Source organism: Capra hircus, chromosome 27 (assembly GCF_001704415.2).
Source record: "Capra hircus breed San Clemente chromosome 27, ASM170441v1, whole genome shotgun sequence".
NCBI lineage: Eukaryota > Metazoa > Chordata > Mammalia > Artiodactyla > Bovidae > Capra > Capra hircus.
This window is the reverse complement of record NC_030834.1, coordinates 18,687,677-18,712,588: the sequence shown is the minus strand read 5'-3', so window position 1 is coordinate 18,712,588 and position 24,912 is coordinate 18,687,677. Positions and strand designations below refer to the sequence as shown.

The 24,912-nt window shown below is 40.7% G+C and overlaps 1 protein-coding gene across 1 annotated transcript; it reads right to left on the bottom strand.

Annotated features, from left to right (window-relative positions):
- Positions 255-24,070, bottom strand: PPP2CB (protein phosphatase 2 catalytic subunit beta). The gene is made up of 7 exons (XM_018042061.1): positions 23,900-24,070; positions 11,247-11,456; positions 9,519-9,692; positions 7,514-7,603; positions 7,236-7,397; positions 5,438-5,556; positions 255-968 (listed from the first exon to the last, which is right to left on the bottom strand). The coding sequence occupies exons 1-7, from the start codon at positions 23,999-24,001 to the stop codon at positions 896-898; spliced, it is 930 nt and encodes a 309-aa protein (XP_017897550.1). The 5' UTR covers positions 24,002-24,070; the 3' UTR covers positions 255-895.

Below are 24,912 nucleotides of genomic sequence, written 5' to 3'. Positions count from 1 at the left end.
GTAACAAATTCAATAAAGACTTTAAAAAAATCTGCATAATACAAATTACCTAATGAGATGATGTTTACAAATAATAATCTTTTATGGCCTAAAAGTTATCAGGTACTATCAAAATTTTTTTCTTCTGAAAGTAAGTTCTATACAAAGAACACCACATTTAAAGTACCTCAACACAACTATTTATTACAGGTCAGAGACCTATGAAATTTCAAGCAGGTAAAATGTTCGCTTGAAGTGTACCACAGTAACTCAACATGTTTTTGTTTAAAACAGAAAGTTTATTTGCTCAGTACACCAAGTAGAATGCAAGCACTATCATGACAAATATACAGAAATATGCAGATCAACATAAAACAGTAATTTATTTTTAAAGAAGGGAAATCTCTTTAAATGTTATGACAACATACTCCCAAGAATCCTTTTTTCAGTTAATTATATATTTCAATAAAATAAATGGTAATGAATTAAGTGGAAGTTAGCTTGTGAATTTTTCTTACAAATAAAAATCCAACCCTATTAATCCATGCCAGTTAAACACTCTCAACTAAAATTTCCCAATAAGTGCAAGAGATGGAGTTAGTTACCTTTTTTGCTTGAACAGTCCCAAGGAAAATGGTTACTACAAATACAGCAGGCAAACTGTTAAGACCGATCGATCTAGAACATAGTGTTGAACTAATTTCAGTCTCAAATTGTGCTGAACGCTCATCATTAGTACGGCACATTTTGGTCCATGATGTGGTTTAATGCCAAGACAGATCCCAATTTGTTACAGAAACACATAGATTACTGTTGCTTTTTTTGTTGTTTTGTTTATATATATATATATATATTTATATATATATATATAAAGCCAGATATACTTCCACATACAAAGGCGGGTTTTCCCAAGAATTTACAGGAAGTAGTCTGGGGTGCGCCGGGTCACATGAGGCTCTCCACGACGAGGTGCTGGGTCAAATTGAAGGCTATAAATGGCAAAAAAAAAAAAAAAGAGAGAGAGAAAGCAATTGGTTACAGGTTTTGACTTTGCAGGCAAACAAATCAATTAAGAACAGACATTGAGGCAGAAAGAGCAGTGCTCGTCTCTCGCCTTCTCTGTTATGACCCTGGGTAAGTCACCGCAAATGTTCTCTTCCATAAAACCAGCTGAGCGACAGTGCAGATTTAAGCTAAGAAGCTGTCTGGCTCACATCTGACATAAGACGTCTATAATATTACATTCAGTTGAATGCAAGCAATGAGAGCAGACATGCTTGTTTTAGATTTTAAGGGAAAAGCATTCAGTCTTTCACTATTAAGAATGATGAAATTAGCTGTGGGGGTTTTGTAGATGACCTTTATCAGGATGAGAAAGTTCCCTTCTTTGACTAGGTGAGCACAGCTGACCCTTGAAAGAGGTGGGGGTTGGGGTCCCAACCCTCTGCAGTTGAAAATCCGAGTATAACTTACAGCCAAGCCCTCTGTATATGTGGTTCCTACCTGTGGTTCCAAGGATCCTGTAATACTAGAGTACTAAAACAGGAAACCACATATAAGTGGACTCATGCAGTTCAAATCTGTGTTGTTCAGGGGTCAACTGCATTTTTATTGTGAAAGGGTGCTGGATTTTGACAAATGGCTTTTTCTGGCCTTACTGAGAAGATCATGTGGTTTCTGCCCTTTATTAATATGGTTTATTATAAGAACTTGGAGAAGGCACTGGCAACCCACTCCAGAACTCTTGCCTAGAAACTCCCATGGACGGAGGAGCTTGGTAGGCTGCAGTCCGTGGGGGCACTAAGTCGGACACGACTGAGTGACTTTCCTTTCACTTTCATGCATTGCAGAAAGAAATGGCAACCCACTCCAGTGTTCTTGCCTGGAGAATCCAAGGGACGGAGGAGCCTGATGGGCTGCTGTCTATGGGGTCGCACAGTCGGACATGACTGAAGCAACCTAGCAGCAGCAGCAGCATTGTAAAAACTGATTTTCCTATTTTGAACCAACTTTGCATTCCTAGGATACATCCCACTCGGTCAGTGTATAATCCTTTTTATATACTGTTGGACTTGGTTACTATTTTGTTGCAAATTTTTGCATCTATATATGCATAAAGACTATAGTCGGTAGTTTTCTTAAAATGTCTTTGATTTTGGTATTAGGGAAATATCTTTAAAGAATGGGTGGGGAAGTAATCCTTCCTCTTCTGTTTTTTTGGAGGTGTTTGTGCAGGCTTGGTGCTAATTCCTTTTTTTAATCATCTGGTCAATTCACAACTGAAGCCAACTGGGCTTGGGCTTTTCTTAGTAGGAAGTCCTAAAATTATTAATTCAATTTCTTCACTTGCTTCAAGTTTATTGAAGTTTTCTACTTCTGAGTCAGTCTTGGTAGTTTTTCTTTGTCTTTCTAGGAATTCACCCATTTTATCCTAGTTACCTAATTTGCCCCCCCAGAGTTATTCCTTGTATTCCCTTACAATTCTTTTTATTTCAGTAAGGCTTGTGTAGATTTTGCTAATATTGGGTCGTCACTCTTTTTTTAAAATTTTATTTCCACCACTAACTTTCCTTCCTTCCATATGCCTGCAATAACTTTAACTTGCTCTTCTTTTTCTAGGTCCGTAAGATGTAAAGATAGGTTATGGAGGCTGGATTCAGAGATGAGGGTACCAGCATGAGTGAGTTCTGGTGAAAGCCCTCTTCCGGGTTACAGACTGTCAACTTCTACTAATTCTACCTGATTCTAATATAGGCATTTACCACCATAAATTTCTCTGAAAATACTGCTTTTACTGGGATATCCCATAAGTTTTGGTACACTGTGTTTTCATTTTCACTCATCTCATTTTCTTTTTGACTACCTGAAAGGTTATTTAGGAGTGTCTTAATTTCTACCTATTTATACATTTTCCTAGTTTTTCTTTTGTTATTGATTTCTAATTTCATCCAACCATGTTTGGAGAATATATTTTTTATGATCCCATTCTTCTTAAATTTACTGAGGCTTGGCTTATAGCCAAGCACACGGTCAGTACTGGACAATGTTCTAGGTGTGTTTGAGAATACTGTTCTGCTGTTGCCGGGTGGAGAGTTCTGTAGATGTGAGGTAAAATGTTTCTCAAGTCCTCTATTTTCTTGCTGGTCTTCTGTGTACTTCTGTTATTGCCAAGTGGCATAATGAAGTCTCCAACTATTGTTGTTGAATTGTCTGTTTCTTTCTCAGTTCTGTTCGTTTTTGCTCCATGTATTTCAAGGCTCCACTATTAAGTGCATATCTTTGTGATATACTTCCCTAATAGTCAGACTCATGATCACTGTGAAATACACTTCTTCATGTCTAGTAACAATTTTTGTTTTGAAATCTATTTGGTCTGATATTAGTATATCCAGTTCAGCACTTCTGTGGTTCCTATTTGCATAGCATATCTTTTCTCATCATGCTTCTTTTAACCTATTCATGTTTTTGAATATAAATTATATTTCCTATAGACATTATAAAGCTAGAGATTTAAAAACAAACACCAGCTTGATAATTTCTGCCCTTTGATAGCATTGTGTTGATGACTCATTCGGTGCGACGGGTATCAACTGGATTTATACCTGTCGTTTTCCTTTTTTAAATTATGCCTTTTGTTTCCTGGTTCCTGCTCTCACTGTGTTCTTTGTAGTAAAATATTATTTCCTAACATACTATTTAAATTCCTTAATAACTGTACACTTATTTTTATTAGCAGTTGCTCTAGAACTTAAGACTATACAACTTGCAAAATTCTACTTCAGATTTGTAAATTCTAGTGAATTAAGAGGTGTTCACTCCTAGATAGCATATAGCTCCTTTCCATTTCCACTTCCTTTTTTTTGCTACTGATCTTACAGAGTATATATGTTACAAACCCCTAAATTATATATAATACTATATAATTACTATTTTACATACTCTTACAACCTTAAGCCGAGAGAGGAGAGTGAGTATATATTTATAGATTTTGTTAAGTATCTTTCTCATTTTTTCTTCACATACTTCCTTTAATTCAAATTTACCGTCTGGTGGCCCTTACTTTAGTACAGCTTTGTTCCCCTCAACCTCTTCTGTGCTGTTACTGTCAAATCTACATTTCTGTACATTCCATTTCTTATAAGTTCAACTATACTATAAATACATCCATGCTGTGTCATGCAACTGATTTTTAAACTCATTAAGAAGGTACAATTACTATTTTCTGTGTGTAGCAGACTTACTGTCTGGTGTCCCTTGCTTTCAGCCTTAAGTGCTGAAAGTATATCTTGTATGGCAGGTCTGCTAGCACACAATTCTCTCCATTTCTGTTTACCTGAGTATGCCCTTTCTGCATTCACTTTGAAGTTGTGCTGGCTATGACCTGGGTTGTTTTATTTTTAGCACTTTAAGAAAGTTTCATTGCCTCTCTGAGGTGATGTCAGCTGATTACTCCACTGAGGTACTCTTTTGTAAGTCATTTTTCTCTTTCTGTCACCAGGATTTCTTCTTTTAGACTCTCAGCATTTTGACCCTGTGCGTCTGACTACTCCTGTGTCCATACAGCCTAGTAACTGAGTACAGCCTTCTTTTCTCCCAGAGTTGACTGTGATGATCTCAGGAAAGCTCTTCTTCCCTTTACCTGGTTTTATCTGTTAAAAGTTCTCCTTGCTTTCCCCTCTTGCTTATTGCTACTAATATTGTGGGAGCTATAGAGCCTTCTTTATTGGTCTCCACCATATTACCCATTGTCTTCCACACAATACTTAGGCTTGCAATTCTTGATCCTCTGTTCTAAGTAAGGTCAGTCCCCTCAGGCAAAGGTGAGGAACTTTTTTCTGCATCTTTCTGAAAAGAACTTTTATTTCACTGTTGAGAGATGCAGGCAGGTATGAAGGCCCACTTCTTACTGGCATCTCCTATTCTAGAGCAGGTGCTGGCAAGAACCAGGGATACAGCATTCTCTGCTCCTAACGTGCACAACTGGAATAAAGCCTCCACCCTAGGACCAGGTAGGGGAAAGGAGTTTCAGCCTGACTGACTGAACAGAACTGGACTGGGGAGGCTGAGATATGCTGACATCTGCCTGTGTCGGGGGAGAAGCCCCATCTTCTTGGCCACACCTACGGAGTAGCTTCTGTACCAGGGAATCTGGAAACAGGGGAGAGAACAAACACACTGTGACTCAAATTCCACAGACTCTGGTGTTATGCTGAGAGTCAGCAGATCTTCTAGAATCAGTGTGTCTACATTTGCTGTATACATTTAGGACAAATCTAAAAATAACAGTTTAATGTCACATTCTCTAGTCCAATGGTGGTTTCTGTTGGGGAGAGGATTTGCTATGTTTCTTAGCCCACTAATTCAAAACCAGAAATCTTCTACCTCTAATTTTCATAATCTACATTATAGTTCTCCTTCTAAAAGTGATTTCATACAATTAAAATTTAAAGGTACTTACAAGGAATATTTCAAAGTGTCATCTAATTCCATGATAGCAGCCTGGTTTCCACAACGATAACAGTAATTGGGTGCACTGAAAATGGTAACCACGTTCCGATCATGACACCAATTGTATCCCTGCAACATAAAAAAAAAAACCCGACCCATCAAAATCAGTATTTCACCATAAAACTGTCATGCTGACAGAGGTAACCTTCGAAAACGTGAAGGCTGCAAGCGTTCTGTGTGCACCTGATGCGGTGCCCATCTTTTATACTAGACATCTGCACTGAGGCTCACCTGCAGACACAGGGTTCTGTTACTTAGGGCTCAGTACCTTTTTCTGCTTTATCGATGTTCGATATCAGGGCTAGGATGTGTATTCAGATTCCTCCCACAATGACGGAAGAGATCTCAATTCCTCCTCATAAATTATGTCAACTTTTGCTTTATGAATTTTGACTCTATTACTAGGTAAACTAAAATTTACAATTATTCCCTCCCGTAGAACCAGATCAGTTTTCATCAGTGAAGACTTTTTATTTATAAGTATCTAAAGCCTTGTTCATATTATTAGCTATACTTTGGATAATTATCTAATTGATATACTGATACACCATTTTCCATCCCTGTACTTCTGGTCTATGGTATCATTATGTTTTAGGTAAATTCCAAATAACAGATGAATTTTGATTATGTCTCCAATCTGAAGGTCTCAGCATTTTAGGGAAGTACAAATTCTCATCCATTCACATTTTTTATGATGACTGATAGAATTAGGTTTATCTTTACCACATGAATTCATGTTCTTTATTTACCATGCTGTTACCCTACCTGACTCTATTGGATTAGAGAAGTTTTCTCTAACATCCTGAAGCCACTCTCTACTGGTCTGGAAGGATTATATGCTATTTATATTCCTTTAGTGTTTAAAAAAATAGTTTAACATCATGGTAGAGAAATCTGGCAGGCACCACCTTAACTAAGTGATCCAAGTTAATGCCACCAGCAGTGGGCCGGATCTCATGACCTGCTATGATGTGCCGAGAAGGACACAAGCATCATATCATACTGTGATATGCCCGCCAAAAATGCTTGTCCTGAATCGTAAGGAAACATCAGCCAAACCATAAACAAAGGCGATTTCTACAAAACAAAATGCTTGTAGTCTTTAAAAATGTCAAGATTATCCAAAACAAAGAAAATCTGAGGAATTATGTCCATGTCAAAGGGGACTGAATACAGCATGAGCCTATATTAGACTTACATGCACAAATACAGTTAAATTTTGCTATAAAAAATTTAGCTATAAAAGAACATTGGTGAGATAAAAAAAAAATTTGAATAAAGTATTTAGATAATAGTACTTTCTCAAAGAAAATTTCCAGACTGTGTTAAGTATACCGTGGTTATTTAGGAGAAAGTCCTTATTCTTACAAAATACACATGGAAATTTGGATGTAAAGGAGCATTTCACCTGCAACTAACACTGGAATAGTTCAAAAGTCAGGGGGAAGGGGAACAGGAAGGGAGAGACAGAATTATGAAGCAAACATTAAAGTATACTCAAGGAATCTGAGTGTAGGATACAAAGAATTTTTTTGTTACTATTTTTGCAACTTTTCTCTAAGTCTTAAAGTGAGTTACAATTTTGCTCTGGTCAACAATATTTTCCTTACTTGCGAAAACTAGCCAAGTTTTTTCTCCTTTCCTTTAGGTAATGGGGAGGGATGTTTCTGACATTCTAAGTCATGGAGCCTTACTATCGAAACACTTATTGGAAGCAGAGACCATTATCCTATAGGAGAAGGACATACCTCCATTACAAGTTGGTGAGCGCGAGAAACCAGTGTGAGACCATTAGCATGGTTAAACGTTTCAGAAATATCTTGTCCAAATGTGTAGCCAGCACCACGTGGTGAAATACCCCACCCACCACGATCATCTGGGTCCGACCATAAGAGATCACACATTGGGCCCTGGCAAAGAAAATGGAGCACAAAGCATACATCATCAGCACTCATAGGTGACTAACCTAGGGTTACCACAATGTGGTTATATCTTTCTTTTTCATTAAAACTAAGTTTAAGTTCACCTCATGTGGAACTTCTTGTAAACGATCCAGGGCTCGTATATGATCCAGTGTATCTATGGATGGAGAGAGGCCACCGTGGAGGCAGAATATCTGTTCGGGAATTTAAAAAGAAAATGAACTTGTTTTATTAAATGCTAAACATCAACCTTAGTAGCTTTTCTTTTCAAAATAATCTTTCATAATATTCACAGTGGAAAAGTTTATAAAATACAGTGAAAAAAACCAGAAAACATCATCAGAGAAAGCAGTTAATATTTAAATATTTTTTCTGTCTTTTTTCTTTATAATCCTAGGTATTTTATGTAGTGTGTTTCTGCTTTCTCTAGAATGCAACTTCTGTGCTTGTGACCACCCACCATTACCTTTTCTGTTGGTTACTGCTGACAGATAAAAATTTTTGTTACAGCAAAGATTCTACTGATGCCTGTTAATGATTCTAATATAACAACCTGTCAGTTTTTTAAGAGTTTTCTGAGTACATAATCATGTTGCCTTCAAATATATTTTTGTTATTTTCTTCTCAAATGTTTGGGCTTCCCTTGTGGCTCAGCTGGTAAAGAATCTGCCTGTAATGCACGAGACCTGGGTTTGATCCCTGGGATGGGAAGATCCCCTGGAGAAGGGAGAGGCTACCCACTCCAGTATTCTGGCCTGGAGAATTCCATGGACTGTATAGTCCATAGGGGTCACAAAGAGTTGGAAACGACTGAGCGACTTTCACTTTCACTTCTCAACGTTTATACCTTTTAATTTTTTTTTACTGCTCAGTGCATTGGCTAGACTTACAAAAACAAAACTGAAAAATAAAAGATTTGGTGGGAGGGAGGGGAGACAGTACTCCCAGGTCCAGCCTCCAGGGACTCTTAGTCAGAGATAATAATAATAATAAAGTTTTAGAGGACACTTTCCTCCTGATTTTGAAGAGGTTTCTGATGTCTTGCTGATAAGTATAGTGGGTTTTTTTTCTCAATCCAATTAGTGCTATTTCACTCCTTAACTGAGCTTCAAAGACACAGTATTCAGATGGTTTTGGTCTGATTTTATCTTTCTGTGCTTGCCATGTCTGACGTTATATTGGGGCTATACTAGCTTTACAGAGTTTTAAGCTGTCCATCTTTTCCTAAGCTCTAAAACATGGAAATGTTGTATTTCTTAAAGGTTTGGTAGAAACTGCCTATAAAACTATCTAGATCTGGTTACTCTTCAGTTTTTTTCTTAGCCTGGTAGTTATTTACATTGGTCTAAATTCTTCAAAGCGGTTTAATAATATTCTGCTATAATAAATTTCACCTGTCTTTTCAAGTTTATTGAAGTAAAGCTATATCTGTGATATGCAAGTACCTCCATACTTATCAGTAATGCTTTATTTTTCAATCTCAGTGTTTTATGCGACCTCCTCCTCTTTTTCTGGATCAGTTTTTACTATTATGTTTCCCAAATAGAGTTTTCAAAACTTGCTTTTGGCTATATTCATCAACTCTGTATTTGTTGGTATCCATTTCTGCTTTTATTTTGAATTAACCCTTTAAATTTATTTACTGTTTCACTCTTTGAATTAAATGTTTACTTTACATTTCTTTTCTATTTTTCTACAGGTAAAATGTGATTTATAAATAAATGCATTTCCCTGCATTGCATCCCTTACGACATCTAAAAGTTTCAGTTTGCACCATATTTCCACTTGGTCATCTGGAAATAATTTTTATCTTATGAATGTTAGTAGAAGACTGTGAAAGTTTCCAAGGAGGGCGATCTGTCCGATTACTTAGAATCAGACTGTCACTTAACACATGGTGTATAAATAGATGGATCAATAGATGGAAAGGGAAGCAGGAAGGTGAAGGAGGATGAAAAAAAGGATTTGCTGTCTCACATAAAACTTACCCAACGCCCTGTTCTGAAACTTAAAGACACAGAAAAGGCCAGGGAGATGCAGAAAGAATGTCACATAAACCTAGACCCTAAATTACTAATAAACATCTTTTATCCACCCCCACATACATACCTGTCCATCTACTAAAGCTGTAAGTGGCAGATAATCAAAGAGATCTGTAAAATATTTCCAAACATTGGCATTTCCATACTTTCGCAGACATTCATCATAAAAGCCATATACTTGGGTGATTTGTCGGCTTTCGTGGTTTCCTCTCAGTATTGTAATGCGTTCTGGATAACGCACCTGGGGGGAAAGGAAAAGGAACCCATGGTATACCTGGTAGCTACTAGTGTTAGTTAAGCACATTAACCTCTGACCCACTTTATTTAATGGCCAATACATTAAATGTTAATTCTTTTTCAGAATAAAAAACTGTCTTATTCATCACTAGGTCCCCTCTTGATTACTTTGAAATATTTTTTTATGGTCATCTTTCTTCATTACTATGTACTCGTACTCCCCTCGCTGGAATTCCTTATTTTACTGATAATTGTACCTGATTCTTTGTCTCTAACACTTTTTTCATACTCAAATTATCATTAGTCTTTCCCAGTCTTTCCAGAACACTAAGACTTTTTAATGCTCAGTGGACACAGACCAGAGATCTCTACACTCTTCCTCCTTTTTATTTCCTACAGGAAGAATGTATTTGCCAACAAAACACAAAAACAGGCCCTGAAAAATCTGGGCAAAATTTCAAATGTATTTATAGCTTCCTTTCCATGATAAAACATAGAGATGTACTTTATGGCATAATTTTTAGTTAGGAATGTGTCTGGTAAGAAGTATGAAAAAGCATCAGATTCTGTAAACCAAAAAGCTGCAGGTGCATACTTCATATATATTTACTAAGCAACCACTGTGTGTCCAACACTGAGCACAGAGTTCAAAGCCAGATGCCAGTTCCACAGAAATATAATACATGAATTCTGCCGGTTGGGGAGTAATTTCACTTAAGGAAGGATGGGAAATAAATAAAACAAGGCAATAATCCACTATGTGACATAAATAAGGGATGTGAGAGCAAGTTTCACGATAATCTAGAGAAAAAAGAGGAGAGCTAACACGGAGCAGTAGGACTTGAGCCGCGTTGCGGCAGAGGGGTAAGAAATAAGAGAGACCAATCTTTTGAAGAAATCAGATAAGGAAGTATTTGGAGACAGACAGCACATTTAAACTCTCTGATTTGAGGCAAAAAGTTTATGCTACCAACTCTGACCAGCAAATTCAGGCTAGACAGTACAGGATCAGTCAAGGAGTGTAAGCTTGATTCTAAAGGTAACACAAAATCACTGAAGAGTTGGGAACACTGAAGTAAGATGAAAGTTAAATGAGAGATTTAATCTGGCAGCATATGCAAGGTAGATTTGGAGAGGTCAGGTCTTGGAGAGAGAAATGTAGGTTACCACATTACTGTACTAATTAAAGCGACATGATGAAGATATGCATTAAACGACAATAAAAATAGAAAAGACACAGAAACAACAGATTTCTCAAGGCAAGAATTTTAAAAATAGAGTATCAATTAACTATATATGTGGGATAAGTTGATTAAAAATGATTTTAAGACTTCAGCTACGGATTATGACCTATAGCAATAATTTACCAGAAGTAGGCAAGAGAAGTTTAATGCATAATTTTCGTATCTTTCTCCCAAAAGATGTAAAATCAACTATTATTTTAAGGGGCTATAAAATGAATGGACCATAAACTAGAACATTACGATACGCAATGCCCACTCTGTCTTTTGCTGATTTAAAGCTTGGGAAAAAAAAAAATGAATTTCATTAGTCATACCTTTAATGCCACAAGAAGAGTTACCGTCTCCACAGAATAATAACCTCTGTCTACATAGTCACCCATGAACAGATAGTTTGTATCTGGTGACTTCCCACCAATTCTGAAGAGCTCCATAAGATCATGGAATTGACCATGCACATCTCCACAGACGGTGACAGGACAACGGACCTCTTGCACATTTGATTCTTTTGTTAAAATTTCCTTAGCCTGTTAAAGAAATGAAATCAACAATTAAAAAAGAAGATTCTCTCACAAATCTGAAGGCATCATTTCTTGTCTATTTAAGAAAATGTGGAGGAAAAAAATCAACTGAAATGTGCACTATAAAACCGTAAAACTAAAACCACAAGAAGAGACGACCATACACGTCGTAGGATGGCTCAATAAAAAAGAATTACAAGTGTTTTTGAGGATGTGGAGAAGCTGGGAACGTTCACAGTGTTGGTGGGAATCTAAAACGGTACACCTGCTGTGGAAAACAGTCCGGCAGGTCCTCCCAGTGCTACACACAGAACTACCGTGTCACCCAGCAATTCCATCCCTAGACAGAGACTCGAGAGGCGAAAACTGCAGCTGACACATGCTCATGGCAGCATTACGCACAATGGACAAAAAGCGGAAACCACCTCAAAGCCCACTAATTAATGAATAAATAATGGTATTATTTGTTCAATGGAGTATTATTCAATAATAAAAGCACTGAAAGACTGATTACATGCTGTTAACTTTGAAAACATACTAAGTGAAAGACAGTCACAAATGGTAATAGTGGATGACTCCATTGATGTGAAATGTTCGGAACAGACAAACCTACAAAGATAGAACGTCAGGGCTGCCTAGGTAGGGCTGAGGGGTAATAACTAAGGGGCAAGAGATTTCTTTTAGGGGTAATGAAAATATTCTAATAGGGCAGTGATGGATGCACATATTTACGAATGTTCTAAAAGCCAGTGAACTGAACACTCACAATCACTGACTTGCATAGAAATTTCACCTCAAAGCTGGTTTTTTTAAACGAACAATATTATTTATAGGTTACAAATATCAATATTAAAGAAAAAGTCACAATTATTCTAATTCTTTCACAAACACCTTACAGCAACTCATAGGACAATTTTCAACTTTATTTCAACTATTCTATATTTAATGACTCAAGTTACTGTTTGGAGGCCCTAAAGTACAGAATTTATATATAAACAGTGACAAATTAAATATATTGACTAAGTTCAAGTTCATGACACCTCACTTATCTAACAACTTTTCCTAATAAGAGCCCAGAATCAGACAAGTAAATGAAAAAATCCTCTGACGTAATGAGCAGATATGGTAAAAGTAGATGTACCAACTGAGACACGAGCTCCCTGCTGCCCAGTCAGTCACTGGGATGGGGCAAGGAGGAGGGCAGAGCTGCTGCAAGGTGTAATTCCAATTGGCACTGAAGGGAATTTTAGAGATTATCAAGTATCTCCTAGGAGGTTTGACAAACGGCTCAGAAATGTCCAAGTTCACAAATGAAACGGCATTTTTATCAAGTTTAGTCCATAAAAATAGCTTCCTAATTTTGTTCAGGAAAAACAAATTAAACTGAGGAACATAAATCGGAGTTCAGTTGGACCTGATGTCTATTTTGGTTTTTTTTTTGGCTGTGCCGGCTCTTTGTGGTGTACAGGCTGTGTTACCCCAGGGCATGTGGGATCTTAGTTCCTCAACCAGGGATCAAACCCACGTCCCCTGTATTGGAAAGTGGTCAACCACTGGACCATGAAGGAAGTCCCTGGACGTGATGTCTTGTATTTATTATTATTGGGAAAAACCCTCAACATTCAGCTGATGGTTCCAAATCTAAACAGGAAATCTCCTTCACATACAAACACTATCTTCAGTACCTTATTTTAAACATGGGAATAAAAAGTACCAGAATGTAAATATTATCCAATTCAACTGTTCTTTTAAGGCCATATGGTTATCTTAACCCAGCACAGGTATTAAACAACTATGAAGATGAGTTAAGAGACATGATTCACAGTGTGTGTTTGCTTTACATTAACAGCAGTACTTTCTGAGCTTTTATCTACATAGCACTGAAGTACTTCATCAGGCCAGACAAATTTTTATCTTTATGGTACAGATCCCTCATGTTTCTAAATGATTTATAACTCACACCCTTTATTGTAAAGTGCTCTTATTTTGCAATCACTCTGGGGTCCCTTCAAGCAAAGGGTGGGCTGGCTTGGCAGAAGTTACAGTTCACCTGTAGACAGCTGGAATTCTCCATGTACAAACCCCTGTGTGTCAGGGGTCCCCCAAAGCGCCCCAGGTTTGCTAGTGATTCACAAAAGATGATCCAGAGAACTCAGCACACAAGTGTACTCACGGCTATGATTTACGACAGTAAAAACAGACACAGCACAATCAGCAAAAGGAAAAGGCGCAGAGGCACAGCCCCGAGCAAATCAAGGGCAGGCTTCAGGAGTCCTCTCCCGGCGGAGCTGCACAGACACACCTGACGCCCGTGTGCAACCTGCCCGTTACAGGGAAGCTCTTCAGCCTTGGAGCCCAGACGGGGAGCTGGTCCCTCTATGATGTACCAAAGTACTAGACTTCCAAAGAAAACCACATGTCCAGCATAAATCACACTGTTTGCATGAACAGTTTAGGCACAGTGAGCAATTCTCAACAGGGAATGGTGCGAAGCCTCCCCAAATCCAAGTTTCCAGACACCAACAAGAACCTTGACACCCAGCTTTTAAACAGACAGTGGTCTCGGGGCTGCTATGCCAGCTCTTTTCTGTACACTGTGTAACTCTGCACGTAATTCTCATGAGTGTTTCTTTAATGTGACTTAGAACTCAAAGTTTGATTCTCTCTATGACTCTGATAGGGGCTTTCCCTGGTGGATTAGTGGTAAAGAATCCTTCTGCCAATGCAGGAGACATAGGAGACTCAGATTCTATCCCTGTGTGGGGAAGATCCACTGGAGGAGGAAATGACAACCTGCTTCAGTACCCTTGGCTGGGAAATCCCATGAACAGAGGAGCCTAGCAAGCTACAATCCATGAGGGCGCAAAGATTTGGACATGACTGAACATGCATGAAGACTGATAGTTCGGTTCAGTTCAGTCACTCAGTCGTGTCCAACTCTTTGCGACCCCGTGGCCCGCAGCACGCCAGGCTTCCCTGTCCATCACCAACTCCCGGAGCTTACTCAAACTCATATCCATTGAGTCAGTGATGCCATCCAACCATCTCATCCTCTGTTGTCCCCTTCTCCTGCCTTCAGTCTTTCCCAGCATCAGGGTCTTTTCAAATGAGTCAGCTCTTCGCATCAGGTGGCCAAAGCATTGGAGTTTCAGATTCAACATCAGTCCTTCCAATGAACACCCAGGACTGATCACCTTTAGGATGGACTGGTTGGATCTCCTTGCAGTCCAAGGGACTCTCAAGAGTCTTCTCCAACACCACAGTTCAAAAGCATCCATTCTTCAGAACTCAGCTTTCTTTATAGTACAACTCTCACATCCACACGACTACTGGAAAAATCACAGCTTTGACTAGCTGGACCTTTGTTGGCAAAGTCACGTCTCTGCTTGTAGGCTATCTAGGTTGGTCATAACTTTTCTTCCAAGGAGTAAGTGTCTTTTAATTTCATGGCTGCAGTCAACATCTGCAGTGACTTTGGAGCCCCCCCCCCCAATAAAGTTTGACACTGTTTCCACTGTTCCCCCATCTATTTGCCATAAAGTGATGGGACCAGACGCCATGATCTTAGTTTTCTGAATGTTGAGCTTTAAGCCAACTTTTTCCCTCTCCTCTTTCATCAAGAGGCTCTTTAGTTCTTCTTCACTTTCTGCCATAAGGGTGGTGTCATCTGCATATCTAAGGTTATTGATATTTCTCCCAGAAATCTTGATTCCAGCTTGTGCTTCATCCAGTCCAGCATTTCTCATGATGTACTCTGCATATAAGTTAAATAAGCAGGGGGACAATATATAGCCTTGCTGCTGCTGCTAAGTCGCTTCAGTCATGTCTGACTCTGTGCGACCCCATAGACGGCAGCCCACCAGGCTCCCCCATCCCTGGGATTCTCTAGGCAAGAATACCGGAGTGGGTTGCCATTTCCTTCTCCAATGCATGAAAGTGAAAAGTCAAAGTGAAGTCGCTCAGTCATGTCCGACTCTTCGTGACCCCATGGACTGCAGCCTACCAGGCTCCTCTGTCCATGGGATTTTCCAGGCAACAGTACTGGAGTGGGGTGCCATTGCCTTCTCCAATTGATGTACTCCTTTCCTGATTTGGAACGTTTCTTGTTCCATTTCTTCCCTGTTCCTTCTCGACTTGCATACAGATTTCTCAGGAGGCAGGTAAGGTGGTTTGGTATTCCCATCTCTTGAAGAAGTTTCCATAGTTTGTTGTAAGCCACATAGTCAAAGGCTTCAGCACAGTCAATAAAGCAGAAATGGATGTTTTCCTGAAACTCTCTTGCTTTTTCCATGATCCAACAGATGTTGGCCATTTGATCTCTGGTTCCTCTGCCTTTTCTAAATTCAGCTTCACCATCTGGAAGTTCACAGTTCAGGTACTGTTGAAGCCTGGCTTGGAGAATTTTGAGCATTACTTTGCTAGTGTGTGAAAGTGAAAGTGAAGTCGCTCAGTCGTGTCCAACTCTTTGCAAGCCCATGGACTGTAGCCTACCAGGCTGCCCTGTCCATGGGATTTTTTAGGCAATAGAACTGGAGTGGATTGCCATTTCCTTCTCCAGGGGATCTTCCCGACCCAGGGATTGAACCCGGGTCTCCCACATTGTAGACAGACGCTTAACCGTCTGAGCCACCAGGGAAGTCCTTTGCTAGCGTGTGAGATGACTGCAATTGTGCGCTAGTTGGAGCATTCTTTGGCATTGCCTTTCTTTGGGATTGGAATGAATACTGACCTTTTCCAGTCCTGTAGCCACTGCTGAGTTTTCCAAATTTGCTGACACTTTAGAGTGCAGCACTTTCACAGCATCATCTTTTAGGATTTGAAATAGCGCAACTGGAATCCCATCACCTCCACTAGCTTTGTTCATAGTGATGCTTCCTAAGGCCCACCTGACTTCCACTCCAGGATGTCTGGCTCTAGGTGAGTGATCACACCATCGTGATTATCTGGGTCGTGAAGATCTTTTTTGTACAGTTCTTCTGTGTATTCTTGCCAGCTCTTCTTAATATCTTCTGCTTCTGTTAGGTCCATAGCATTTCTGTCCTTTATTGAGCCCATCTTTGCATGCAATGTTCCCTTGGTATCTCTAATTTTCTTGAAGAGATCTCTAGTCTTTCCCATTCTATTGTTTTCTTCTATTTCTTTGCACTGATCGCTGAGGAAGGCTTTCTTATCTCTCCTTGCTATTCCTTGGAACTCTGCATTCAAATGGGTATATCTTTCCTTTTCTCCTTTGCCTTCACTTCTCTTCTTTTCATAGCTATTTATAAGGCCTCCTCAGACAACCATCTTGTCTTTTTGCATTTCTTTTTCTTGGGGATGGTCTTGATCATTTCATCAGGTATGACCTATGTCAAATCCCTTATGATTATACAGTGGAAGTGACAAATAGATTCAAGGGATTAGATTTGATAGAGTGCCTGAAGAACTATGGATGAAGGTTTGTGACACTGTACAGGTGACAGAGATCAAGAACATCCCCAAGACTCTGATAAGACCTAGTTAAAACTGTGAGGTTCAGGACCGTGGTGATGGAAAACGCCACTTGGCCCAGATGCATCCAGGCAGATAGCTGTTATTACTGCATGCACTGCTATATTCCTACCCATTCAAACTTGTTTTCTCACCCATTTAAAACATTCTTTCTTTTGCTGTCAAGTCAAATCTATGAACAGAACTGAAAAAATAAAAGTTTGGAAATGACATTCACATGTAATTCTTTACTTTTACTCTACCCATGTTTTAAGAATACAGAAAATGGAAATGTCAAGTCTCCCCAACCCCTCAACAGGTGACACGCTATTGACATCTCTATTTCTGTGCGGGTGCCCATCACTGCAGCCAAAATACCACAAAGCTACTGAATTTGGTTTTGGGATGGCCAGCATACAAATTCCTTTCCCCTCTATTTACACATAAATCATCTGCTATTAAAAAGTGATTACCTCTTACTCCTAGGCAAATTCTTCTAAAGAAAGCCATAGAACAGAGTGATCTCTGAAAAAGATGAGATTAAATAAACTTCTAAATCCTATGAAAGTCACTCAGTCATGCCCGACTCTTTGCGACCCCAGGAACTATACAGTCCACAGAATTCTCCAGGCCAAAATACTGGAGTGGGTAGCCTTTCCCTTCTCCCTGGGATTGTCCCAACTCAGGGACTGAACCCAGGTTTCCTGCATTGCAGGTGGATTCTTTACCAGCTGAGCCACAAGGGAAGCCCTCTAAATCCTACAGGGCAAGGTTAATGTAAGCATGGTGGCCTGGCCTCCTGCAGTTACAAGGTTTCTTCCATAAATGAGAATTGACTTTTTTTTTTTTAAAGGGAACGAACTTTTTCTTTCAGTTTGATGCCACTCAAGTGTCTATATACCAAGTAATATCAAGCTTGGAAACACAAGTAAGAAAAAAATCATATACTCTGTTAAAATTAAGGAAGAATGAGGCTTGCATATGTACACAGAACAAGACACTGTGTGGTTAAAAAGGTTTTAGGATAACTGTGATCCCATTTTAATAAAAACAGCACACCACAAACATCCTTCCTGGCCCACAAAACACAGGCTTTTTGCACAGAGAACAAAAGCCTGGAAAACAACCTCAGGTTTGCCCCTGAGGTAGGGCGGTAATGGGAGGGGAAGGTGCGTTTAACAGTGGAGCCCGCTGGTTTCCTTCCCTACATTTTTGAGATGCTTAAATTAAAAAAAAAAAATGTATTACTTTTTCAATGGGCTTCCCTGATGGCTCAGATGTTAAAGAATCCACCTGTAATGCAGGAGACCTGGGACTGATGCCTGGGTTGGGAAGATCCCTTGGATGACAGTATGCAGCCCACCTCAGTATTCTTGCCTGGAGAACCCCCATGGACAGAAGAGCTTGGCGGGCTACAGTCCATGGAGTCACGAAGAGTTGGACACGACTGGGCGATTAAGCACTTTTTCAATCAGAAAAAGTAACTTTTTGAACTTTGAAACAAATTCTAATGGCAATAACCTAATTATGAAAACAACCGCATGCTATATTCATATAAGGGAATGTTATTCAGCCACAAAACATGATGTGTCTACAACAGGCAAATTCATAGAGACAGAAGTCCATCAGTGGCCGCCAGGGGATGGAGAAGGAAGAATGAGGAGTGACTGCTATTGAGCACAAGGTTTATTTTCTGGAGTGATGAAAATGTCCTGGAATTATATGGTAGAGATAACCACAAAACTATGAATATACTAAAACCACTGAGTTGTACACTTTTTAGGGCAAACGTTTATAGTATACGAATTGTATCTCAATTTAAACATACAAGGAAAGCCCAAACCTAAATGTGAAACACTGCTGTGGCTCTGAACTAGCCTTCTTGGAGAGATGACAGGGATCTTTTTTTTTTTTTTTTTTGGCAGCACACAGCATGCGGGATCCTGGCTCCCTGAGCAGGGATTCAGCTGGTATCCCCTGCGGTGAAAGCATGGCATCCCAACCACTGGACTGCCAGGAAAGGACAACAGTGATTTTAATGCCATTTTTGTTAGAAAAACTAAGTCCAAGAAATACACATAGTTTATATAGTCTAAAATGCAGTGACTGTTTTGGTATTAATTTTAGCTTCAATTTATAGCATTTTGATTTCCTTTAATCAAAGAAGACTCCATCCACCAAGTCCTTCTTAGCATTTGTCCTAAAAAAAAAAAGTGAAGAAAAAAATCTCTGCAAGATTTTCAAAGCAGAATAAATGACATATGTTGCAAATAAAACTACTCCATGTGAAAGTAGTTTATAATTATCTTCATTTTATCTGTGAATATGATTTTACACATCCTATGGACATCTGAGAAATGATGAACTGATTTTTAAAAAGGCTGCTTTCTAGTCAGAAGCAGTAGTTCATGCTAGTCTAGTCTGGTTTAGTTTCTTTACCCGTCTGACATGAAGGATGGCTTAGATAAGCATGGAAAATGATTTGTTCAGTTGGTAATACTGGTTTTTAACCTCGTATTTCAGCGCAGTCATGCTATTTTTTGTTATAGTAAGAAAGAAACACGCTACTCTCTATCTCGATCACTGAATTAAAAGAATGACTTATTTGTATCCGGCCGTGTCAGGTCCTGGGTGTGGCGCGGGAGCTCAGCAGCTGCAGCTCGTGGGCTGTTTCGCTGCGGCATGTGCGATCTTAGCTCCCTGACCAGGGACCGAACGGTGCCCCTGAACTGGAAGGCAGGTGCTTCCTCAACAGACCACCAGGGACGTCCTCTACATCACTGCCTTTTCAACTCCATCAATGGGCCACCAGAGCTGGCACCAATACTTGCTCAAGGGAAGTTAAAATGAAAGTAACAAGGCTTTTTGGCTGTTAACGCCAATTTTAAGTACAAACTATTAAAGAAAACTATTCGAGAGCTTTTCTTAACTCAGAAAAATCATTTTTACCAGGACCTAATTTTCATTAAGATGGTTTTAGGCATTCATGAATTTACACATGCTATTTCACATCAGTGAAGTAATACCCTACAGAGAATTCTGCTTCTTTCAAGGCTGAGGCCAGGACCCAGGAACATATCCATTAGACCAATACATAATTTACATATGTATCTCTACAAACCTCAAATTGTTTCTAAGTAGCCACTGTATAATCAGCATAAAGCTCTGCTCGCACACACATGGGCTAAAATTTCTCTCCCTGCTTAGAATATCATCACCAAGGTTCTACAGCATAAAATAAAGTTTATCAGGTCGAAGAGCCTAAAAATGTCTCCTCCTGAGACTCTCCCAAACGTTAAATATAGTTCTAGTCACAGAATGTCCTCAGCTGTGCCAGGCTGGCTCTCCAGGCACCCTATCTTTATACATCACGGTGCACACCGCGCACAAACGCAGAAGCAACCACTCTACACACTAAGGGGGCAAAACGTGCCACTGGCCCCAAAGTTCCACTGCTCGTTTTTTTTTTAATTAAAAAATTTTAAATTTAATTTTTGGCTGTGCTGGGTCTTCACTGCTTCACATGGGCTTCCCCTTGTTGTGGAGCAGGGGCCCTAGAGCATGCAGGCTTCAGTGGTTGCAGCACGTGGGTTCGGAAGTCGTGGCGAACGGGCTTAGTCGCTCCGTGGCGTGTGGGACCTGGATCAGGGACCGACGCTGTGTCCCCTGCACTGCAAGGTGGAGTCTTAACCACTGGACCACCAGGGAAGCCCCTCGACTGCTAATTTAAGTTCATGTTAAGAGCTGGTCATCTTCTTGGAAGATATGTCTCAACTATTTTATGCAAACAGTTTTTCTCTAGACAGAAACTAAACTTGAAGGCCAGACATACCATATCACTCATACCCATATATATTTTTTAATCAATAGTTATTCTCCAATCGGCATTTGGATGGATTTTATTTTGCCACTACCTCGAAACAGGGCTATTTCCCGGTACCACTCTGGTCTTTAATTTCAGCTGATTTCTTTGTGATTCAGGCAATCTGGGTTAGAACAGAAATTTAATTTTGAGGGAGAAATCACCATCCTATGATGTAACTTTCTATAGAGTAATATTTCTAATAGACTCTCAAAAAATCATGTTATTAAAAAAACTAAAATCTAGTCACAAAAAATTAAACAAAAAGGTGATTTTTATAGTTTTAAAACATTAGGCTTTTCATTTTTTTCTTATGTTCTTTCTTTATGCCTGCCATTCTTGACCTGGAAGGGGAGAACATATATTAAATAGACCAAGTGAGGAACTACTACTAATCCCAGCAGTTTGTGCTTCAGGTAGCAGGGACCACAAGAAATAACGAAACTATTTTTCAGAGTTCTAGAGCCACTAGATGGAAAACCTCTCTTCAAGTACATTCTCCACAGAGAAGTCACATTGACAAATCCATTTATTTTGCAGCTTCTTCCAAAAGAAAACAGGATGACACTTAAAAGAAGATAGAACAGCTGGGTTTTTTTTGTTTGTTTTTCATTTGTTTTGTTTTGTTGTTTTCTTCATTTAGGTATCTACTGCAAATTTCTTGTTAGGACTTCACTCCAGTGGAGTCTTAATACAACTGCCTCGGGAGGTCAACAAACCAGGAGGTCAGTGATCACCCCAGCCTTAGCGATAAGGAGTAGGAGGGGCAGGGCTGGGCAGCCATCAAGCTGTGGAGCCAGGGTCTGAATGCAGGCTGGCCATTATAAACAAATGCTGCACTCAGCAGGAAAAAGGAGGGCAGAGGTAGGGAAGTAAAATGGAGCTGTAAGGTTAGATGACAGAAAATCAACACCACAAAGGTTTGCCACAGCTGCTGGCAAGGGGCTCCACACTAAGCACCGCTGAGAAGGGCAGGGGCCGCGGGGGGCACGCCACTCTGCTCCAGCCCTCCACATCCCTGGCAAAAGCAGAGGATAAAGATAAATGACAAAGCACTGCCACTTAAAAATTCGTGTTTGGTGGAAAAGTACAAATATTCAGAGAAAAAAGTGGGTAAGATATAAGCGTAAATATACCTCAAAGATCCTAGGGACTGGCAGTTCAATTTATTTAGGAGCTGAAGTCAAAATAATCTCTCTGGACAAATTCAGAAAGCTTGCTCAGGTGATGAAGGATCAAGTGTGATCGAGGAGGGGTGCAACATTCTTCTCCCGAAAGACGTCTTAAAATTATCAGACAGTCAGAGGGAAAAACTGATTCAACTACCAACTTTGCCCACCACTTAAAGGCTATGTCTACCAGTCACAGAGAGGTTAACTGACTCAGCTAATTTCAGAACTGGGTATTTCACCCGACAGTCAAGCCTGAGAGAGACAGCGATTTAAAACATAAATCTTAAAACGTGAAAGTACAGGTTATCACACAAGAAAATTGAATGTAGCCAGAACCTGAAGCAGTCCATAAGCAATTTGTCTCAGAAACACAAATATACCACTTTTTGGTAGTTCTATTTACAGAAATACATCCTCCTGTATCAATAAATAGTTATTTAGTAGACTCACAGACATAGAAAACAAACTAAGGGTTACCAAAAGGGGATGGGGAGGGGATAAATTAGCAGTTTGCGATTACCATATACACACTACTTTATGTAAAAGAAACAAGAACCTTCTGTATAGCACAGAGAACTATACCCAATGTCACGTAACAACCTATAATGAAAAAGAACCTGAAAAAGAATATTGTATATTTATAGCTGAACAAGTTTGTTGAACACTTAAATGCAACATTATACTTAAAAAAAAAAAATTGTTAGTACGTTACACTTTATTTAAAAAATAAAACACTATTTTAAACTTAGTATTAACTCTTCCATTCCTAAGACATTTAATTTTAAGGGTACTCTATAAATAATATTAATAAAATCTTTCCTTCAATGCCTTTCTGAGGCATCCTGCTTTCCAAACAAAATCAAGAAAGTCTTAGGGATTATGGCTTAAAAATACATAACAATTCAAAAGCATTAAAGAATAAATAATTTTGTTACTCCTCCACGAGAACTTTTTACATAAAAATAGTCTAGGCTATAAAAGATGAATAAGAAAAAATGTAAAGTCCAAAATAATTCCAGTGGTTAAGAAAAAAATGGATACAGAATTCAGAAGATTGTCTACGATCACACAATCAAGAGCGACTGAAAACAGTAAACCACCTGCATACTTTATTACTTTTTGGAAATGAAAAAAAACCTTACATGTAACAGCAACAGAAATAACCTTCTGAAAAGTGCTACCCTCCAGGAGAAACACATACCCCACTTATCATTTCAGGTAAGCACTGTTGCCAAACTTAAGACTTGCCGTCTTATTTCTGAAAAATCAAACATTTTTGCTTCCAAAGAGCCTCTCAACGTGAAGACCAGCCACCATCTGTCTCAACTAGAGTCAACTTCTATTTTAAAAAATCACAGTCTGCCATCACACCCACCTCTCTACAAACAAATGCCTGACGCGTTACCAAGTATTAGCGATGTTTGAAGGGCCGAGTCACCTGAGAAAAAGCCTCTGTTTATTATTACCACGCGCGTTGATAATTCACAACACCCAGGCTCATTTCGGTGCACTTTCCATTACGAGGCTGCAAGAGATTAATCTGCTTGGCGGCTGAAGCTTCGGGATTGCCAGTCCGCCCGGGTTAATGCTGGGGTTGTCAGCAATCCTCACTAGAGCGCCGGTCACCCCACAATCACACTTGGGTGATGAATTCCAGGTGTCACGGAGCCCCCGCCCACCCATCCCAGACGCCTTAGGTCTGGATCCGGGGTGGGGGGGGGGGAGGGTCCGGGCCTAACCAAGGGCTGTGTCCCGAGAGGGGTCCTGGAAAGGCCCGGTCCCGCCCAGGGGCTGAAGCCGAGCATGAGACGCAGCTCCGCCTGGACCCGGTGCCGGGATGAAGGCGGGCGGGCGGCCCGGGAGGGGAAAGAGGAGGGGTCCCCGCACCGCCCACCCCGCACCCAGCCGAGGCTCCCCGGCCGCACCTCGCCCCTCTTCTCGCTCACCTTTTCACACAGCGTCCGGACTTGGTTCTCGTTAAGCTGTTTACACTCATTCAGCTGCTCGACCCACTGGTCCAGGTCCTTAGTGAACGCCTTGTCGTCCATGGCGGCCCCCGCCCCTCCGCCGCCGCCTCCTCCCGCCCCCCGCGCGCCCCCGCCCCGGGCGCCGCTCCCCTAGCCCCCCGCCGCCGCCGCCGCCAGCTCCCGGCGGGGGAGGGAGGAGCCGGGCACTGCGGACCCCGCGCCCCGCCCAAGCCCCTCGGGCGGCTCCGAGCGCGCGGCCTCCGGGAGACCCCCGCCCGCCCCGGCCCGCCGGCCCGCGCGCCCCGAGAGTCGGTGAAGGCCGCGGGGACGTGCGGGGCTTCCGCGCAGCTGCCGCCGGAGGATGGGCACCCGCCGCCTGCCGCCCGCCGGCCGCTCTCGCCTCCCTGGCTCCTTCTCTCTCGCTCTTTCTCTCCCCTCCCTCCGGCTTTCCGTCATCGCCCGGGCATTTCCGCCGGGAAAAAAGGCGAGCGGGCGGTGCCGCCGGGCCCGGGACTCGAGAAGGCCTGCAGCGCCCCCGTGTGGCGCGGCGGAGAAACAGGCCGACGGGCGCGCCGCTGTCTCGCTTTTCCCTTTTGTATCGTACTTCTCCACTCGGGTCCAGACCAGTCTCTCCTCGCTTTGCCCTTTACGTCCTTTTCTCTGAGAATTTTTTTTTCTTCTTCTTCTTTTTTAGCGCTATGGAGAGAGAATTGGGAAGCTTGTGCTTCTCCTGACCACATAGTCTCCCCAGAGTCTAGCACTGTCCCATAGCTGGCGTTCATTACCTATTAAATAGATACATACATAAATTCTTCCATATCTTAGCTTTGTCATTAACCAAGCTGTAGGGCACCGACATCTCGAATCCTCCCTTTAGGCATCAGAAAAACGAATCGATTACTCTGTGATTATCAATCAGCTGTCCCTTCCAGCTCCAGCATTCTTCACCACATTTATACAGTGTTTACTGAGCTCTATTGATTTGTTCACTC

Excerpts from the sequence above, each read along its gene's own strand:
- PPP2CB (XM_018042061.1), bottom strand. The coding sequence starts at position 24,001 with ATGGACGACAAGGCGTTCACTAAGGACCTGGACCAGTGGGTCGAGCAG. Across the intron at positions 11,457-23,899 it reads TCCGGACGCTGTGTGAAAAG|GCTAAGGAAATTTTAACAAA; the intron begins GTGAGCGAGAAG and ends TTTCTTTAACAG. Across the intron at positions 7,604-9,518 it reads CAGCTTTAGTAGATGGACAG|ATATTCTGCCTCCACGGTGG; the intron begins GTATGTATGTGG and ends ATTCCCGAACAG.